This window comes from Eretmochelys imbricata, chromosome 3 (assembly GCF_965152235.1).
Source record: "Eretmochelys imbricata isolate rEreImb1 chromosome 3, rEreImb1.hap1, whole genome shotgun sequence".
Classification (NCBI taxonomy): domain Eukaryota; kingdom Metazoa; phylum Chordata; order Testudines; family Cheloniidae; genus Eretmochelys; species Eretmochelys imbricata.
Genome location: NC_135574.1, coordinates 144,799,719 through 144,815,664, shown reverse-complemented (window position 1 = coordinate 144,815,664; position 15,946 = coordinate 144,799,719). Strand labels below are relative to the sequence as shown.

Here is a 15,946-nt window from a genome sequence, read left to right as displayed (position 1 = left end):
CACTATCTGCATGCTCATTTTCAGGTCAGTTTAGTATAATCAATATGAGAACATTCCTTAGGCATCTGCACCTGAAACAAATTGTTTGCTAAAACGGAGGATGAATGTTCTGGGCACTAGATTCAGCCAATCTAGAGAAAGGTCTGAGGACCTCTGAACCACTTATACCAGACATATAGCCTCACTGCATAGGATTCTCTTGAACCTGCAGAGCTGGGTCTTGAGCAATGGACTGCTAAGTATAGAGTTAATGGCGCCAGAAAATGAAGGGTGGTGCACTGCTGGTACCGTACAGTCAGCAGACCTTGACAAATCTTGACAAATTTATTGAGGCTACAGCACCCATTTAGTAAGTGGAATTTCAGAGACAGTCAACAGCACTGACATTGGACCCAGCTGATTTGGACAAACCCTGGGACCTGGGTATTGCTGATTCTGAGTACGTACCCCCTTTGACAAGCAGTGTGCCCAAATTAACAGTGCTGGATCTTTAGCACCAAATTATGATGACTTAGAACAGATCTTAGGTCCTGACTGCCATTTCAAGTGGGTACAGAATGACTTCCAACTAGTGGTTCACCAAAGCCACTGGTGATATATCCTTGGAACTGGTGGAACCAGGGACCTTAGCGCTTCTTATGCTGCGTGCCAAACCACTTCAAGCAAGTGGTTCATAAGAGTCAATTATACTACATCAGCACCACTAGACCTCGTCATCCTGAATGGATGCTGTGACTTAATGTCACTTATATTGGTTCTGGATTACTTCAAGCAAGTCAACGGTGCTGAAACCTTGGCATCAAATTCAGATGATCCAGACTCTGTTGGGGATGTTAATGCTGTGCATAATGAACACTGGGCCACTTCCTCAAGAAGTTCACCAGAGTCCGCAGTACTGGATTGTAGGCACTGGATTCAGTTGAACCTCCATGAATTAGTGGAATTTATAGTGGGCACCTAGCCACCCCTGGTTCACTACAGCCTATGGTGCCAGATCCTACACACAAACTTAGATGAACCTGTAGGGATCTAGGTGTTATGTCAGTGGTCCTGGGACCTCCGTTGTGTGTTGATCGTGCTGGGACCTTGACAATAGGCTTGGGCAGCCAGTTAAGACTGGGGACCATTTAAACCAGGCAAAGGCTCCAAAGCCAGAGGTGCACTTACAAGTCGCCAGATTTATTCGACTGAGCTTGAGAAGCCTTCCCATCAGCAAAATGAGAAGCACCTCTCTCACTCCATATAGGTCCAGATGATACCCATGCCAGATGGGGATAATTTTACTTTTGTTAAAAGAAGTCTGTAGTAACTGACAATCTAAACAAAAACAGCCCTGAGAGGGCAAGAGAAAAACAAAAACTGATGAGGGAAGAATCAAGGATATTGTGCATTAAAAGCTCAGAACACATTTGGCAGGTAGGAAGGAACTGAGGGGCAACTGGGGACACTGCTCCTTCTATACCCTTGGAATCGTCTGTCAGGGGAAAGTGAAGGAGAGGCAAGTGACCCCCAAATGGACAATACTCTTCAGAAGATTCCAGAGCTCAACACTAGGAGTTGCCAGTCCCAAGGGGAATACGCAGAGACCACTCAATATAAGGTTCTAATATCCTATAATCGACCCCTTTATCCACCCAGTTCCTCTTTTTTACTCTACGTTTAAAAGAGAAGGGATCCTGTTATTCCCCAATTTAAAAAAAAAAAAATCCCGTAGGAAACTGATTCTCATCGTTTCTAGTCTTATGCAACAGGACATCCAATAATCCGTTTATAAAATTCATATGCTCTAACAACATACTTCTGCTTCTTATTGTTCAAGAGGAGCAACTGTGATCTAAAACAAATGGACAATATAGAAACCTCCCATTTTCTAGATTTGCAAGTCAGCAGATGTTTATACTTTTCCTTCAGTGCCTGTTGATTATAAAATGCTGTTCAGGGCAGGTATCTGCCTGGAGCTAATTTAAAAACTCAGCCAATTATGTAAAAGAGAGCTATTTCCATGAGGAAATGAAAGCTAGCAGCTGAGACTGTAAAAAAAATGAAATCCATGGAAAGTAAGACAGCTAGCTCATTCAGATTCTGGCTTGAGTATAAATGTTTAATCAAAAATGGATCCAGGAAGTCAGAAGATAAATAAAATGTCTTTGAGGAATCTCTTATTTTTAGGGTAGCAGTCCATGATTTTGAATCCCATTGTTTTGTTTCCTTCAATTTCAGATATTTTCTTAATTCTATAATATATAAAAGCAGAGAAAGAATAATGGTGAAATTTTATACAAATGTTTCCTCTTCTTCCACCCTGTTCCATGATGTGTTTAGGGGTGAGAACATTTAGTTTCTTCTCCTTTCCTCTTCATGTGGAGAGGGTAGATTGGAGAGGGACCTTGCAATTCCAGCATTATGAGATGGTGCATCTGTGCTCTTCTTTAATTAGTGTGATACCTTCTTTTGTGGCCAGTATGCTGCCGGGCTGAGTCAGCAGCATATTAACGCCTACACTGACAAGGCCTAAGGTGGCAAATTTGCAGGGGTGGCAAATTTATAATAGCAGCCAGAGGCTGTTTCCCCCGGGGCCGGTTCATGCCCTCTGCCCCCGGCCCCGCCCCAACTCCACCGCTTCCCTGCCCCCCATTCCCCGCCCCCTCCCTGCCCCTATCGGTCCCCTTCCCCAAATCCCCGCCCCGGCCCTGCCTCCTCTCCTGAGCGCACTGCGTTCCCCCCACGTCCCCCCTCCTGCGCGAAGCTGTTTCACGCACAAGCATTGGCAGGGAGTGGGGAGAAGCAGGACCTGGCGGTGCACTCAGGGGAGGAGTCGGAGGCAGAGTGGAGGTGAGCTGCGGCTGGGGGGGGGCCGGGAGCTGCTGGGGAGTGGGGCGGCAATTATTTCAGGGCCTAGGAGCGGCAAAATCATTAATCCGCCACTGGGCTGAGTAGGCATGGTTTTCCACAGGGCCATGCACTGAGGGGTAATTCCATATCCATTACAGAAAAGCACTGATTACAGTAAATACCACTGTCATGCTTATTGTGTTCCTTTACTGGTTTCAGAAGATTAGTATACAACTGAATCTCTGAGGCTTACACAGTGCATCCTTACTGAAATCCAGACAGTTGTTGGAAACATTGGCTCCAACTCATAAATACAGAATATTTTCTGGAAACTTTCAAAGATCAAAGTTTTTATAGCTCCTGGAAAAAATTCCATTGACTTTAATGAGATTTGTATCTACCCCTCAATGAACTCAAATATTTAAGTGTATGAGGCAACAGAAGCAAACCAAAGGCAGCTTAAAGTGAGGAACATCATTTAAATTCACACATGTTATTCATGAAATAGTATATTTTTTAAAATATACATACATAGCAATTTAATAATTAAAAAAAACAAAACCCCCAAAATTTATACATTAATTTCCAAAAAGGAAAGACTAATTTATATAGATAATTGATGCAGGTTTTATGTAACGCTGGTCAAATTATCTTGTTGGAAAAAGTTTTCATCCAATTTTTGGCACTATTTCCAAAAATGGATATTTTAATTAAAGCATTTTGATTTTCTTAATGTTTTATTATTTTCAACCTAAGCTTTTTTCTTTTTCCATTTTTGTTGAATGTTCATTGTTTTATTTGTACTTGTTTATCTTTTCCACTTCAATATTAACTGGTCGCCTTAATCAAACGTTAAGATTAAAAACTTCAGTTTTTCAAATATCTCACAATAAAAATATTTTTGAAAGTGAAAAATATTAACAAATATTCTACTAAATTTTTGAAAAGTAAATTACCAGTTAGTTTTGAAAATCAGCAGAATGACAGTATCTTGAAAATTCTGTGAACTTTTCCTTGCCATCCCAAACATATTCAAGTTTTGAGTGAGCCCAACTCAGCTGAATACTGTATATCCTTTAACAACCTCAGCATATACACTAACACACTATAAATATTGCTAAGAAGATACAAATTGCTCAGCCTCCAAAAGACTTACACAATGGGGACTGGATGCCCAGCAGCCGTAGACTCCTTTGAAAATGCTAGCCTATGAATAGCCTCAACATAATGTTAAGCATCTGCTTAAGCCTTTGCAGGGTCAGGGCCAAAAAATGCATCTCTGCCACCATTTCCTCATACAAAACATTAACTTCTGTACTCTGGAGAAAATGGGACACCCCCAGTTGCTCACCCCCCACCCTCCGGCATGAGACAGTCACCCTGAAGAGGGCCCCATCAGGAATCTGTCACTGGAACCTTACCCTGTCGCCTATCATTGGAACCCTGCCAGGCCCCACTGGTTGCCAGCGCCAGAGTCCCGCAGCCCCTGCCATGTCATGGAGGTCTCTGGAAGTCATGGATTCCGCAACTTCCATGACACAAACGTAGCCTTAAGCACGAGTGTCTAGCAGAATTTGTCCTGACCTACACAAGTCAGTAATGGTCACCTTATCACAATTATGACTCAAAGTGATAATGTTATCTAATGAAGACAAGCCCTTACAGGGAGGCTTCTACTGGGAGACAGCATTTGAAATGAATATATCTTACCTTCACACACTGGGCAGCATTCCCCAGGTACCTTAACAGGATTCAGGCAACTCTGTCCACAGGCTGTTGCCACACAGTGAGGGTCTCCATTGATACACTGGCAGAAAGTGCAGTCATCTTCTCTCCATCGATCTCCATGTGCTTGGATCTGACCATTGGCATAGCAGCCAGCAGGGTTATTAACTGGATATACTGGATCTAAATCAAGACAAATTATAATAAGAAGAGACAGTTTATTCTCCCTGTTATGCCTGGAAGATATTTATAAACATGCAGTTTGATATCACTGTTATAGAGGCTGGCCTTGAGACCCTTTTCCCTTTCTGGAAAAGAGCTCAACGCATTCCTGGGGACTTGGTCCTCAGCCAGGTGATGGGTCTGGAGCAGCGGTTCTCAAACTGTGGGTTGGGACCCTAAAGTGGGCCACAACCCCATTTTAAGGGGGTCGTCACGGCTGGCGTTAGACTTGCTGGAGCCCGGGGCCGAAGCCTAAGGGCTTCAGACCTGGGTGGTAGGGTTTGGGTCACAGGCCCCCCTGCCTGGGGCTGAAGTTCTTGGGCTTCAGCTTTGCCCTTCCCCCAGAGCTGTGGGGCTGGGGCTGGGGCTGGGGCTTCCCCCCCCCCCCCCCCCAACCGGGACAGCGAGATTCAGGCAGGCTCAGGCTTCGGTCCCCACTCCTAGGGTCATATAATGAGCTTTGTTGTGTCACAAGGAGGTCATGGTGCAATGAAATTTGAGAATCCCTGGACTGGAGACCCAGGTAACTCCTTTTTCATCTACACTTGGCGAGAAGACCGGGCCCTTTTCTTTCAGGGGCTAACCTTGTCACTATGATCCATGCTTTAGTCATCTTCAGATTAGGCTACTGTAATATGCTCTGCATATTACAGCCACTTGGAAATTCAGTTGGTACAAAATGCAGCATCCTGATTGGAAAGGGTGTTTATGACAGGAATCAAATTGCTCCAGAATGCACACAACTTACAGTAAATTTCCAAGTGTATTTTAAGGTATTGGTTTTAAACTATGCAACACCTTAAATGGGTTAGATCATGGTTACCTCAGAGACCACTTCTCTTCTATGTGATACCATGAAAGGTGAGACCCAGTTCAAGCCTTGTTTTGACAGACAAGAAATATGGATTTCAATTTAAATTGTGCTAGCTCAATCTCATTAATTTAACGTAACTGAAGAGCCCATTCAATGCTTTTTAAAGTTTTTCAGCCATGTTAAGCTAGCTCGACTGAGCTCACACAATTGAACTCACACCACTTTTGCCTTGATTTTTGTGTCTGGGCATGGTCTCACAGAAGGCTGGAGGTAGGACATTCTCCATTAGAGCTCCTTGATTATGGAAACTGCTACCTCCCCCAGAGCCCAGATGCATGACCTTTAAGTCACATTGCAAGGATAGTTTGTTCTACCATTTTTTTTTCTGAAGTGAAGAAATGACGGTCATCGGTGAAGCAGCGTACACAAATTGGAGTTGGGGGTATCGGATGTGTCTATTATTTTAGTTAGCTGGTTTGAATTGTAATTGTTTTTATAAAAATTTTACTTGCTCAGAATGTTAGATGGATGTATATTTTAAAATAAAACTAAATAAAACCAATCTTTCAAGTCTTTTGGCCTCTGGTGATCCCAGTACATTCAGAGGCACAACGCTTGACAGCACGTAATTTGAATCAAATCTCAAATTCAAACATAAGAACAATTACTGAGGTGACAATCGGGGTCCTTCAGATCCAGCCTGGGGTAGGAAGGCCCAGGGTAAGCCTAAGGCTGATTAGAGCCTAGTAACAAGTGTTGAAAAGTGTGCACTTGTGAAGAACACATACATACTATGAGTGCACATTGGTGTAATTATATTAAAAAAAATGGATAGGAGACTGGATGTTCAAATGCATAATATAGTTCTGCAGTCACTATGAGAGGGGATATCAAAAGAATAGACAAACGTTAGGAAGTGGCTATTTCCCAGTAGTTGCATCTATGCATATACAGATAATCCTTACAGAAGTGGAAATTCTTAGACTCGTTTGAAATATTCCACTGGACATACTCTTCACCTACCTAGCACCTCTGTGTACTCTAAATACAAAAATGGTGCAGGGATCTTTGCCCCAACTTTCAAATACAACCAATTTAGACAAATTCAGCAGAAAATATAGGCGCTGACTCTGTGGGTGCTCTGGAGCTGAAACACCCATAGGAAAAAAAAACAGTGGATGCTCAGCACCCACCAGTGGCCCTGCTGATCAGCCCCTCCCCCTCAGCGGCTCACATCCATTGGTGATCAGCTGTTCAGCAGCATGCAGGAGGTGCTAGGGGGAGGAGCTAGGGCAGGAAGAGGTGAAGCAAGGGAAGGGCACACTTAGGGGAGGGAGCAGAACAGGGCGGGAAGAGGTGGGGTGGTGCAGGCAAGGGAAGAGGTGCGGTGGGGTCTGGGGTGGAGCAGGGGATGATCACCCCTGGGGAAACCAGAAAGTTGGCACCTCTGGCTGAAAAGATTTTTTTTTTTTTTTGGTAAAAACTTACAAGGAAGAGAAAACAGGGTTATAACAAACTATTTTGCACCCTTAACTAGAGTAAAGTGGACACTAGCAAGTGAATGCTAGAATATTAAAAACATCATGTTAAGAGACTCATTTCCAGATTGTTCCAATTTATGTACTATGTAGGATTGCTAACAAATCAGTTAGGTTCCAAAACAGTGTGACCTTCTACATTAAACTGCATGTAGAATAAGCATACACAAAAATACAAACTTAGATTTCATACTTCAGGACCTAACTCTATTTTTTTATACTTTTGTATATTATATGTGTATAATTAGCAAACAGACTGCATTTTGTTTTCTAACTGTTGAAAGGCCATGAATTTACATTGGTGAGACAAGTTCACCCTGTAAACCACCTGGTTATGTTGTTATTAACACCCCGTGACCTTAGGACATAAAAAGTAAGCCTTCCCCTATACTTTTTGGGACTTAGCATTGACATCAGATTGCGTGCTTAGTGCCTTTTATAGAAAAATCCTTTTTTCTCCCTGTGTCCCCCCGGTTTTTGCATAATACAGAGACATACATGCCACAATGACATTACTTTGCCCTATCAGGCCAAGTTCAAAGCTTTAACAGTTATTTGCATTACTCTCTACAACACAGTTTCATCTCTTGGAATTTAAAACTCCAAGACCTGCTTCCTTGTTACTAAAGAAAATGAGATACGTGTGCCTCAGGGCATGTTACTGTAATCATCATGCTTATGTTTGGGAACATACCTCTTCATACTGAGGTTTCTCTTCAATATTCATGCAAATGAATAATGCTATTCTACATATGCTTTCCCACAACTACAAAGAAAAGTATATTTTGATCTTCAGGAATGTACTCAACTCATCCAAATTAGCAACGGTGCTGATGTATTTTGTTCACAAACACAAAAAGGAAACATATGTAACTCTATTACAATTTTTTACATTAGATATAAAAAACAAGCAGTAATTCTAGATTACAAAACAAACAATAACTCAAACTAGCACTACGTTTGAGACATAGCCAACATTTTAATAGTTAACACTAGCAACTAACAACAGGAGCAAATCCCAAATACTGTGCAGAGATAAACTTTCCTCTCCCCTAGGTTAAATTCCAGACCATAGATGTGCTTCAAGGATTTGAAGAGAAAACAGTCTTATCTCCAAGAACAAAGGAGTCGAAATGAGTGATACCACCAACAATGAGAAAGTTGGGTTATTTCTTGAAGTTTCATCGGCTGCCCTTATAAAGATACAAACAGCTGTATTCAGAAGACTAACCCCCTGGTTTCATTACAGGGAGAGCTATAGCAATGCCTATAGTTAAGGTTTCCTAGCACTTCCCATTATAAGCCCCTGTTTTCAGTTGCTCATAACTTTGCCAAATTGTAACCATTTAGACTGAAAATTTGTATGCTAGGTTTGTGATTCCCCTCTCCCCACTTATGTGTCAGTGAAAATTGTTAAGCCATTTCCAAAACAGAGGTTACGGGAAAATAGGGAGTTTTGATAATGTTAAAAAATTATCCCACTTGTCCTTTGAAGAGCTCTAGTGCTTCTCTGGTTTGGAACAAGAACTTTAATGTTGGCAGGAGATAACACTGGAGTCAGACAGCTGCCTTTTTTTGTACCCATGAAAATCTACCTGGATTTGGCTAAATTGTAGATCTGAAAAATAACCATTTGCACATCTCACCATTTACAAAAGTTTAACAGCAAGCCTCTAAAAAGTTCAAATCTCTGAATACTGGTTCTTCACTGAGCATGCTCAGGGGCCCCACTGACATTTTATCTGCACTGAAAATATTACACGTCCACACTACCTTCCATCTGCACTGAGGATGCTCCACAGCCCCACAAAGCTTGAGTTCTAATGGAACAGTGTAACAGTAACTATCCCTTTGGGAAAAGAGCTGGTCAGGGAACCAGGAGACTGCGAGTTCTAGTCTCCCCTATTCCACTTACTAGTATTAATAATTCTGTTCACTTCCTACCCCTTATTATTGAACAAGTCTTCATACCCCTAAATTAAGTGACAGTCAGATATCATTCCCCACATTTTACATATTTTAAATATATATTATATTTAAACATATATTAAATATGTTCTAAAAAGTAGGTTGTAGGTGATCTCTTCTGGCAGAGCCAAAAATAGAACCTTCTCTCTAATGTGGTATACCCAAGTCTCACTTATAATCACACTATCTTGCAGAATGAATGTGCCAAACTTATATGCTTGGCTGTGCCATCTATAACCACCAGAACATACAAAGAGTTTACAAACCCTGACTCACCATTTCAACACTCTCCAGCAAATGCTTGTGTACACCACTGATAAAGTAGCTTTTCCATTTCCCTCTCACGGTTAGTTCACAAATAACAGTTTACTACTCCTATTGCTTACTCCTGTAGCTGTGCAACTAAAGATATGAGATATGAGCTGTGCAACTAAAGGTTCTGTGTAAAAATAATCTAAAACACCCATGACTTATATGGGGATCATTATGGTCTCATATGATGTATTTTTCTTTTCTTTTTTTCCCCCAAATCCTAGGAAATTACACTAAAAACATGATATTAAAAGAACATTAAGACTGCAAAGTCAAGCACTCAAAAGTTATTGAACTTATCAGATTTTTTCCACTTTGTGTGGGTATTCATTGCAATAAAACTGGATGCAACTGAGTGACATGATCACACAGTACTTTTTTTACGGACATCTGTTTCATTCAGTGCACAAGATGGTAAATCAGCAAAATTCTTTAAAAGAAATAAGGATGTTCTCTTTTGGTCAAGGCATTGGACTGGAAACTCAGGACTGCTAAGCTCTTCACCTCATTCTGCCACAAACTTTTTATACAATGATGGCCAATACTATCAAAATGCACAAACACAAGGAGGCAAAATTAAGGCTGCACAGACCAGCTTAATTCTGGTAATTCTTATCTTTTGAGGTCTTGTCTTTGCAACCGTAATGTTCTTTAAACTTACGGGGTTTTTATGTAATTATTTAATTTTTCTTACCCCAAACCAATATAAGCCATACTCATTGGAAAAGAATGAGGAGATATCTCTTCTCATAAAACTGTATGGGCGGGACTGTGACTAGCCTTTATACAAATGCAGAAGGAGAGCACTGAGAGATCTTCCACAAGCAATGCATATTGTCATGGATGTAAAGAGCAAGTCTTGCTTACTCAGGGACAGTAGATTACACTCCTTGAAGGGGTGTTACAATGGCCACACTCCTCCTTGCTTCCAAAGAAATTCTGGAGGAATTGCAGAAGCTGCAGAAAGATTTCGGTCTTGAAAGATTGGTAGATGCCTGTACCACTATTTGTGAGCTCAAAAGTAAAGGCAAAGAGCACGGAGGATCCATCAAGAAACAGTTCAAATAATCAGGAAAATTGTGAGTAGACAAAATAAGCAACTGTAACAAGAAAACAAAACATTGAGGAAAAGAAAGTCCACCAAAAATCCCCAACACTCAGAACAGAAGTAAGTAATAATGTGTAACATCTGAGGATTAACTGATGTCTTTCTAGCTTCTGTTTAGCATAGACCACTTTGGAAATTCAAAAAGAAAAATGTTATCAGACAAGGAGCTGAGACAGCTAACTTTGATAGGTGTCCTGTGGACAGAATTTGATTGATTAAGATAGGGGTTGTAAGAGGTTTTATACCAAATTGCAACAGAGTGCTTGAAATCAGCAACTGAACTAGCACTCTGGTCACTGTTTAAACCATTAGTCCCCCCAGAGAGCCTGATTAAGGAAGTTCCTGATTACCAGATCAGATTGGGGCCAGGTAAATTATAAGCTAATTAGCCTATTGACAAGGAAATTGGATAAAAGAGCACCAGAAGGAAGTGCACAGTGGAGGAGAATCAAGAGAGAGAAAAAGGCTAGCTAGGCCTGATAAAGGGAGCTCTCTGTGTGGAGAGACCTTTTCCCACTTCTACCACCTGGGAATAAAAAAAAGGTAGTTATGCTGAATGTCTGTGTAAATAGTATGGCTACATGAGCATGTAAAAGGTGGTGAGACGAAGCACTGGGTGATATCTCCAAAAGGAAGATCAATGAACAATGTATGACAGCAAAAATGACAGGAACAGGGCATGCCCTATCACACCAAGAGAAGTAGTAAAATTAGAATCCCTTAGAGAGAGCCAAACACCTAACCTCACCCAAAAGGACACAACTGAGTCAAAAGGGATTTACAGAAGAAGGGAACAAGTATTTTGCTTGCCAGTTACTGAAAAGCCAGAGCCCATACTTCCCTGACATCAAGATATGGGAAGCCATACCAGAAAAGGAGGCATATAAGCAGCACGCAAGACCAATGTCAGACAACCAGGCAAATGAAGCAAGAGCCTGACTGTTGTATCAGACAAGGCCAAATTAAAAAACAGCTGAGACTAAAAACCAGATCTGAGAGATGGGGTTCTGCTGACAACTGTCTAATCATTATCTATTGTATCCTGTCTACCAGGAACCAGTCACGCCAAGAGAATTCCATTTGAAGTTTCTGATATCCTAACTCGCAACATCTAAGAGAGAATAAAAACTAATTAACCTGGCAGTCCCATTTGTACTGTCTCAGATGAGGAAAGGTAAATCTGATTTTTTTAAAAGCAGCCTAACATAGTAGTGAACCATTTGTCAGAATAAGTTGCTGACAAATGACGTAGTACCAACTTTTCAGTAAACAAGAGAGATCATGGGCCACCTTCTTTGTGTTGTAACTCTGGCAGAGAAGTGGCCCCTATGTTTGAGTGTATGAAAGTCATTTAGATACAACAGTGAACATACCACACAATCATCAGAAAGAGAGAGAGAGCGGTTTCCACACCATTAATCAAATATCGTTTAATTTTAATTGACATATATATGTTTATGCTTATAAGGTCTGATCCTGGAAATTTTATGCATACAAACAGTCCCACTGAAGCAAAAACCCCATCCAATTAAGGCAGTGGTTATCAGTCTTTCCAGGCTACTATACCCCTTTCAGGAATCTGATTTGTCTCGCATACCTCAAGTGTCACCTCAATTAAAAACTATTTCCTTACCAAAAATTAGATATAAATATACAAAAGTTTCACAGCACACGGTTACTGAAAAATTGCTTACTTTCTCATTTTTACCATATAATTATAAAATAAATTATTGGAAGATAAATATTGCACTTATATTTCAGTGTACTTTATGCCCGAGCCCTGCCACCTGAGGCTGAAACATGTAACTTATCTTCATAGGGTCCCCTGTGGCATGCGGCCCCAGGAAACTGTCCTGCTTGCCACCCCCTAACGCTAGCCCTGAACTTGTGACTCCCCGAACCTGAACTTGTGACTGTCCCACGAAGTCCATCGGGGTCACGACCCCCAGGTTGAGAAACACTGAATAAGGCAAATATCTAGATGAGTTGACCTACCCCCAGTTGACCTCTGTGTACTCCTGATTGAGAACCACTGACTCAAGAGAACTACTCATGTGAGTAAGAAATACACATTCAGGTGAGAAACGGTTACATGACTGGATCCAGAGTTAACATTGAAAGAGTATATTGTCACATGCCACATTTAGTACTCTCCAGGCTGTAATCAATTAAATATTTCTACCTAAGTAACAACAGCAACATTTAACTTGTATAGCCCCTTTCTTCTATAGATCTTAATATGCCTTAGAAACTTTACTGAATTCATCCTTACACCACTAGTGTGAGGTAGGAAACTGAAAAATCCATATTTACAGATGGAAAAATCGAGGCTAGGAAAGTTTAAGGGACTTGCCGAATATCACACACTAATTTTGCAGCTGAGCTAGGAACAGAACTCAGATCTCGACTCTTAGGGCACGTCTACACTAACGCTTAAATCAATCTAACTTATGTCACTCAGGAGTGTGAAAAAGACACCCCCTGAGCGACGCAAATTACAGAGACCTAAGCGCTGTCCACACTGGCGCTACGTGGGCAGGAGATGCTCTCCCGTCAGCACACAGTCTCTTCACCAGACGCAGTGCAACTGCGCCAATGTAGCGCTTTTAGTGTAGACCTGCCCTTAGTCATATGCATGGGTATTAATAAATTACAAAATAAGAACATGTCACAAAAGACCACGACAATATACATTCACATCCTACAGCCATGAAAAACCCCTCAAACAAGCCAAAACGAGCCCACCAATACGAGCTGGACAAACCAAGGAGTCTCACAGCATGCTCTAATGTTCAACAAACATGAGTTTCTGTCAGATCAACCGGAGAGCGCCATCTCCTTGTTGAAGCCCCTCCACTGAGGATGCTTTGTCTCCAGCCTCCTAAGGTACAAATCTGGACATGGTTAGATTAAGCATCCTGGCTTATCTCACCTGCTCACAAGTGATCTGAAAGAAACACAAGACCTAAACCCTAAGGGACTTTACAGGACCAAACCAATACATACTGTATATACTGAACACTTTAGCTAAGGAGCAGCTGCTCAAGCTAGGCAATTCAGAACTCATCTGGATCAACTCCTCTAAAAGCGTAATGGAAAAGGAACAAAGTTGGAGCAACCCACCCAATAACTCAAAGAGCTCTCTCTCTGCTTCCTGATCTCAACAAACTCAAGTTTTGGCAGCTTCAGCCACCTAAGAGTGGTAGTCGTCCTTGAAGACATAGCTGGCAAAGGATGCATCAAATAATTTCTTGTCTCAGTGTTGGTGTAAGCCAGAGATTAATGTGAGACTTCCTATATAATCCTTTTTAGGCCAATGAGAGAGTCACCCAAAATGAGAGAGATCATAGCAGCATGGCACACAGAGAAGAAGGCTATCAAGGAGAGAGAGAGAGAGCACAACCCACTCTCAGACTGGAACCACAAGCATTCCATATGCCTACCCATTTTGGAAATAAACCGCCATAAATGCAAAGCAGAGAAATCCGTGTCATGTTGACGGAAGGCAGAAGGAAGTCTGGGGTTTTTTTTGGCAGGGTGTTAATTAATGGGAGACTTGTGCAACAGAGCAGTCCATCTAGTTGTGTGGATACAGAGTCAAGGAGCAGCCTCCGCGATACAAGGCCTTCAGGAGGAATTAAGCCATTTTTTAATTATTACGGTTGTGCTTGTACCTGGCATGAGATAGCTGTGGCTAGAGTGGAAACAGTGCACCAAACATAGCAGCCAGCAACTGTAGAAGATAATTTGGATTAAAAAAACACTATCTATATTTTGCCAAAACTTTAGAATGACAAAATGTGACAACGCACACTGGCTCAGAGAGCTAATCACCACTTAAAAGACAAATAAGAGAGAGCAGCTGTAATAAGTGAATATTAAGAAAAAAATTACCTTCACAGACTGGACAGCACTCTCCTTCTGGCACATAGTACCTGTCACAGTGCAGCTCACCACACTGGGCTGAGAAACAAATCGAGACACCACCTTGACATCGACAGAAACGACAGGCATCCATTCGAAACATGTCTCCATCATAATACTCCACACTGTTAAATATGCAAGCTGGCTTCACTTCTGAAAGAAATAAAAAGAAAAAAAGTGGATTTTGTAGTTTTAAATAATTTTATAAACAAAGAAGAATTCTCTCTCATAAGAATATCTGCCCCTAGCAAAAATACCAAAAATCCTTGGTGAAAGGCTGTGCTGAAAAAAGGAAATTACTATCTTAAAGTAATTTTAAAATGTGAATTCCAAATATGGCCATCCATTTATTCTTATTACTTTACAATGAAAAAGCACCCATTCAAAGGTTTTGAAGCTCTTGAGAGCCCTTTTAAAAAACAAGCATATGCCCAACAATTATCCAAAGACCAAAAATACCAGCAACTACATTTAATTTAACCTTGCCCGCAGCAGAATCTCCACGAGAACCAATGCCACTACTACCCATCACTCAACTCATTATAGGCCAGGGAGAAAAGATGAGCTCTGCAGTCCACTCTGAAGTTTAACAAACTCATGCTGCCGGTGACACAAAGTGATACAGAGACAGTGAGAGAAAATGTCTCTTTTTTAAACAAAGCTTTGTATTTTTTTCCCAAAACAATTATTTTTCCCTAGTTTGTGATCTTTCAAATACATAAAATATTTGAGGGTCTGTTTCTTCAGTGGGAAGACAGTTAAATACTATTCAAAAACATTCCCAGGGCAGCAAGATTATATATAAACATAATTCTGCACCTTTATAATTTGAGTATTGACTAGAATTAAAATTTACTTAGCCCTCTACAATGGTGTTGATCAGTTCTTTCTAGTCTTGCTTAGTTACAAGTTATCAGTACTACCACCTCTCATGATTTTATCACAACTCTGCTTATGAAAACATGAAAGGCTGTCAACTGACAAATTTTCCTTTATTTAAAATGACCACCATTTCCCATTACTGTCAACAAGTTGGCTGCTTTTTCCTTGCAGTCTATCTGCATGTGGAAGTGAGGCTGCACATAATAAAGTTGGCTGCCACCTCCCACTGTTTTCAATGAGATTGACGCCATGCTCACAGGCAAAATTGCTGCCACTTTATGGTTCAGGGGCTGGACAGGACACAGGCCTGTATGGAGCATCAGGCACACTATGAATGGTGGGTCGGGAGAGTGAGGGGGAACAAGAGGTAGATTTAAAGGTTGCAGGGAGGTGAGGGGTCCAAGGATAGTGATGGGATGGGAGATAGAGGGGATAAAATGACAGTTCCCCCAGCTGGGGAGAGGCGCATGGTAGGCAAGGGGAATCTCTCTGAGCAGCCAGGGGAAGGAAGCGCTATTGGACTTTAATTTGCAACACCTGATCCATAATGTTGTTTAATTTTAGATACCATGTAGAAATTTCTAAAATGTATGAGCTGTAACATTCCTTTCTATCAGAGAC

General features: G+C 41.3%; 1 protein-coding gene across 1 annotated transcript in view; it reads right to left on the bottom strand.

Annotated features, from left to right (window-relative positions):
* CRIM1 (cysteine rich transmembrane BMP regulator 1) overlaps positions 1 to 15,946 on the bottom strand; it is a 309,698-nt gene that overhangs the window by 124,386 nt on the left and 169,366 nt on the right. Inside the window, exons 6-7 of the mRNA XM_077811884.1 lie at positions 14,414 to 14,596; positions 4,543 to 4,740 (exon numbers count right to left, since the gene is read on the bottom strand). Of these exons, the coding sequence (XP_077668010.1) occupies positions 4,543 to 4,740; positions 14,414 to 14,596 (381 nt within the window). The remainder of the gene's footprint in view (positions 1 to 4,542; positions 4,741 to 14,413; positions 14,597 to 15,946) is intronic.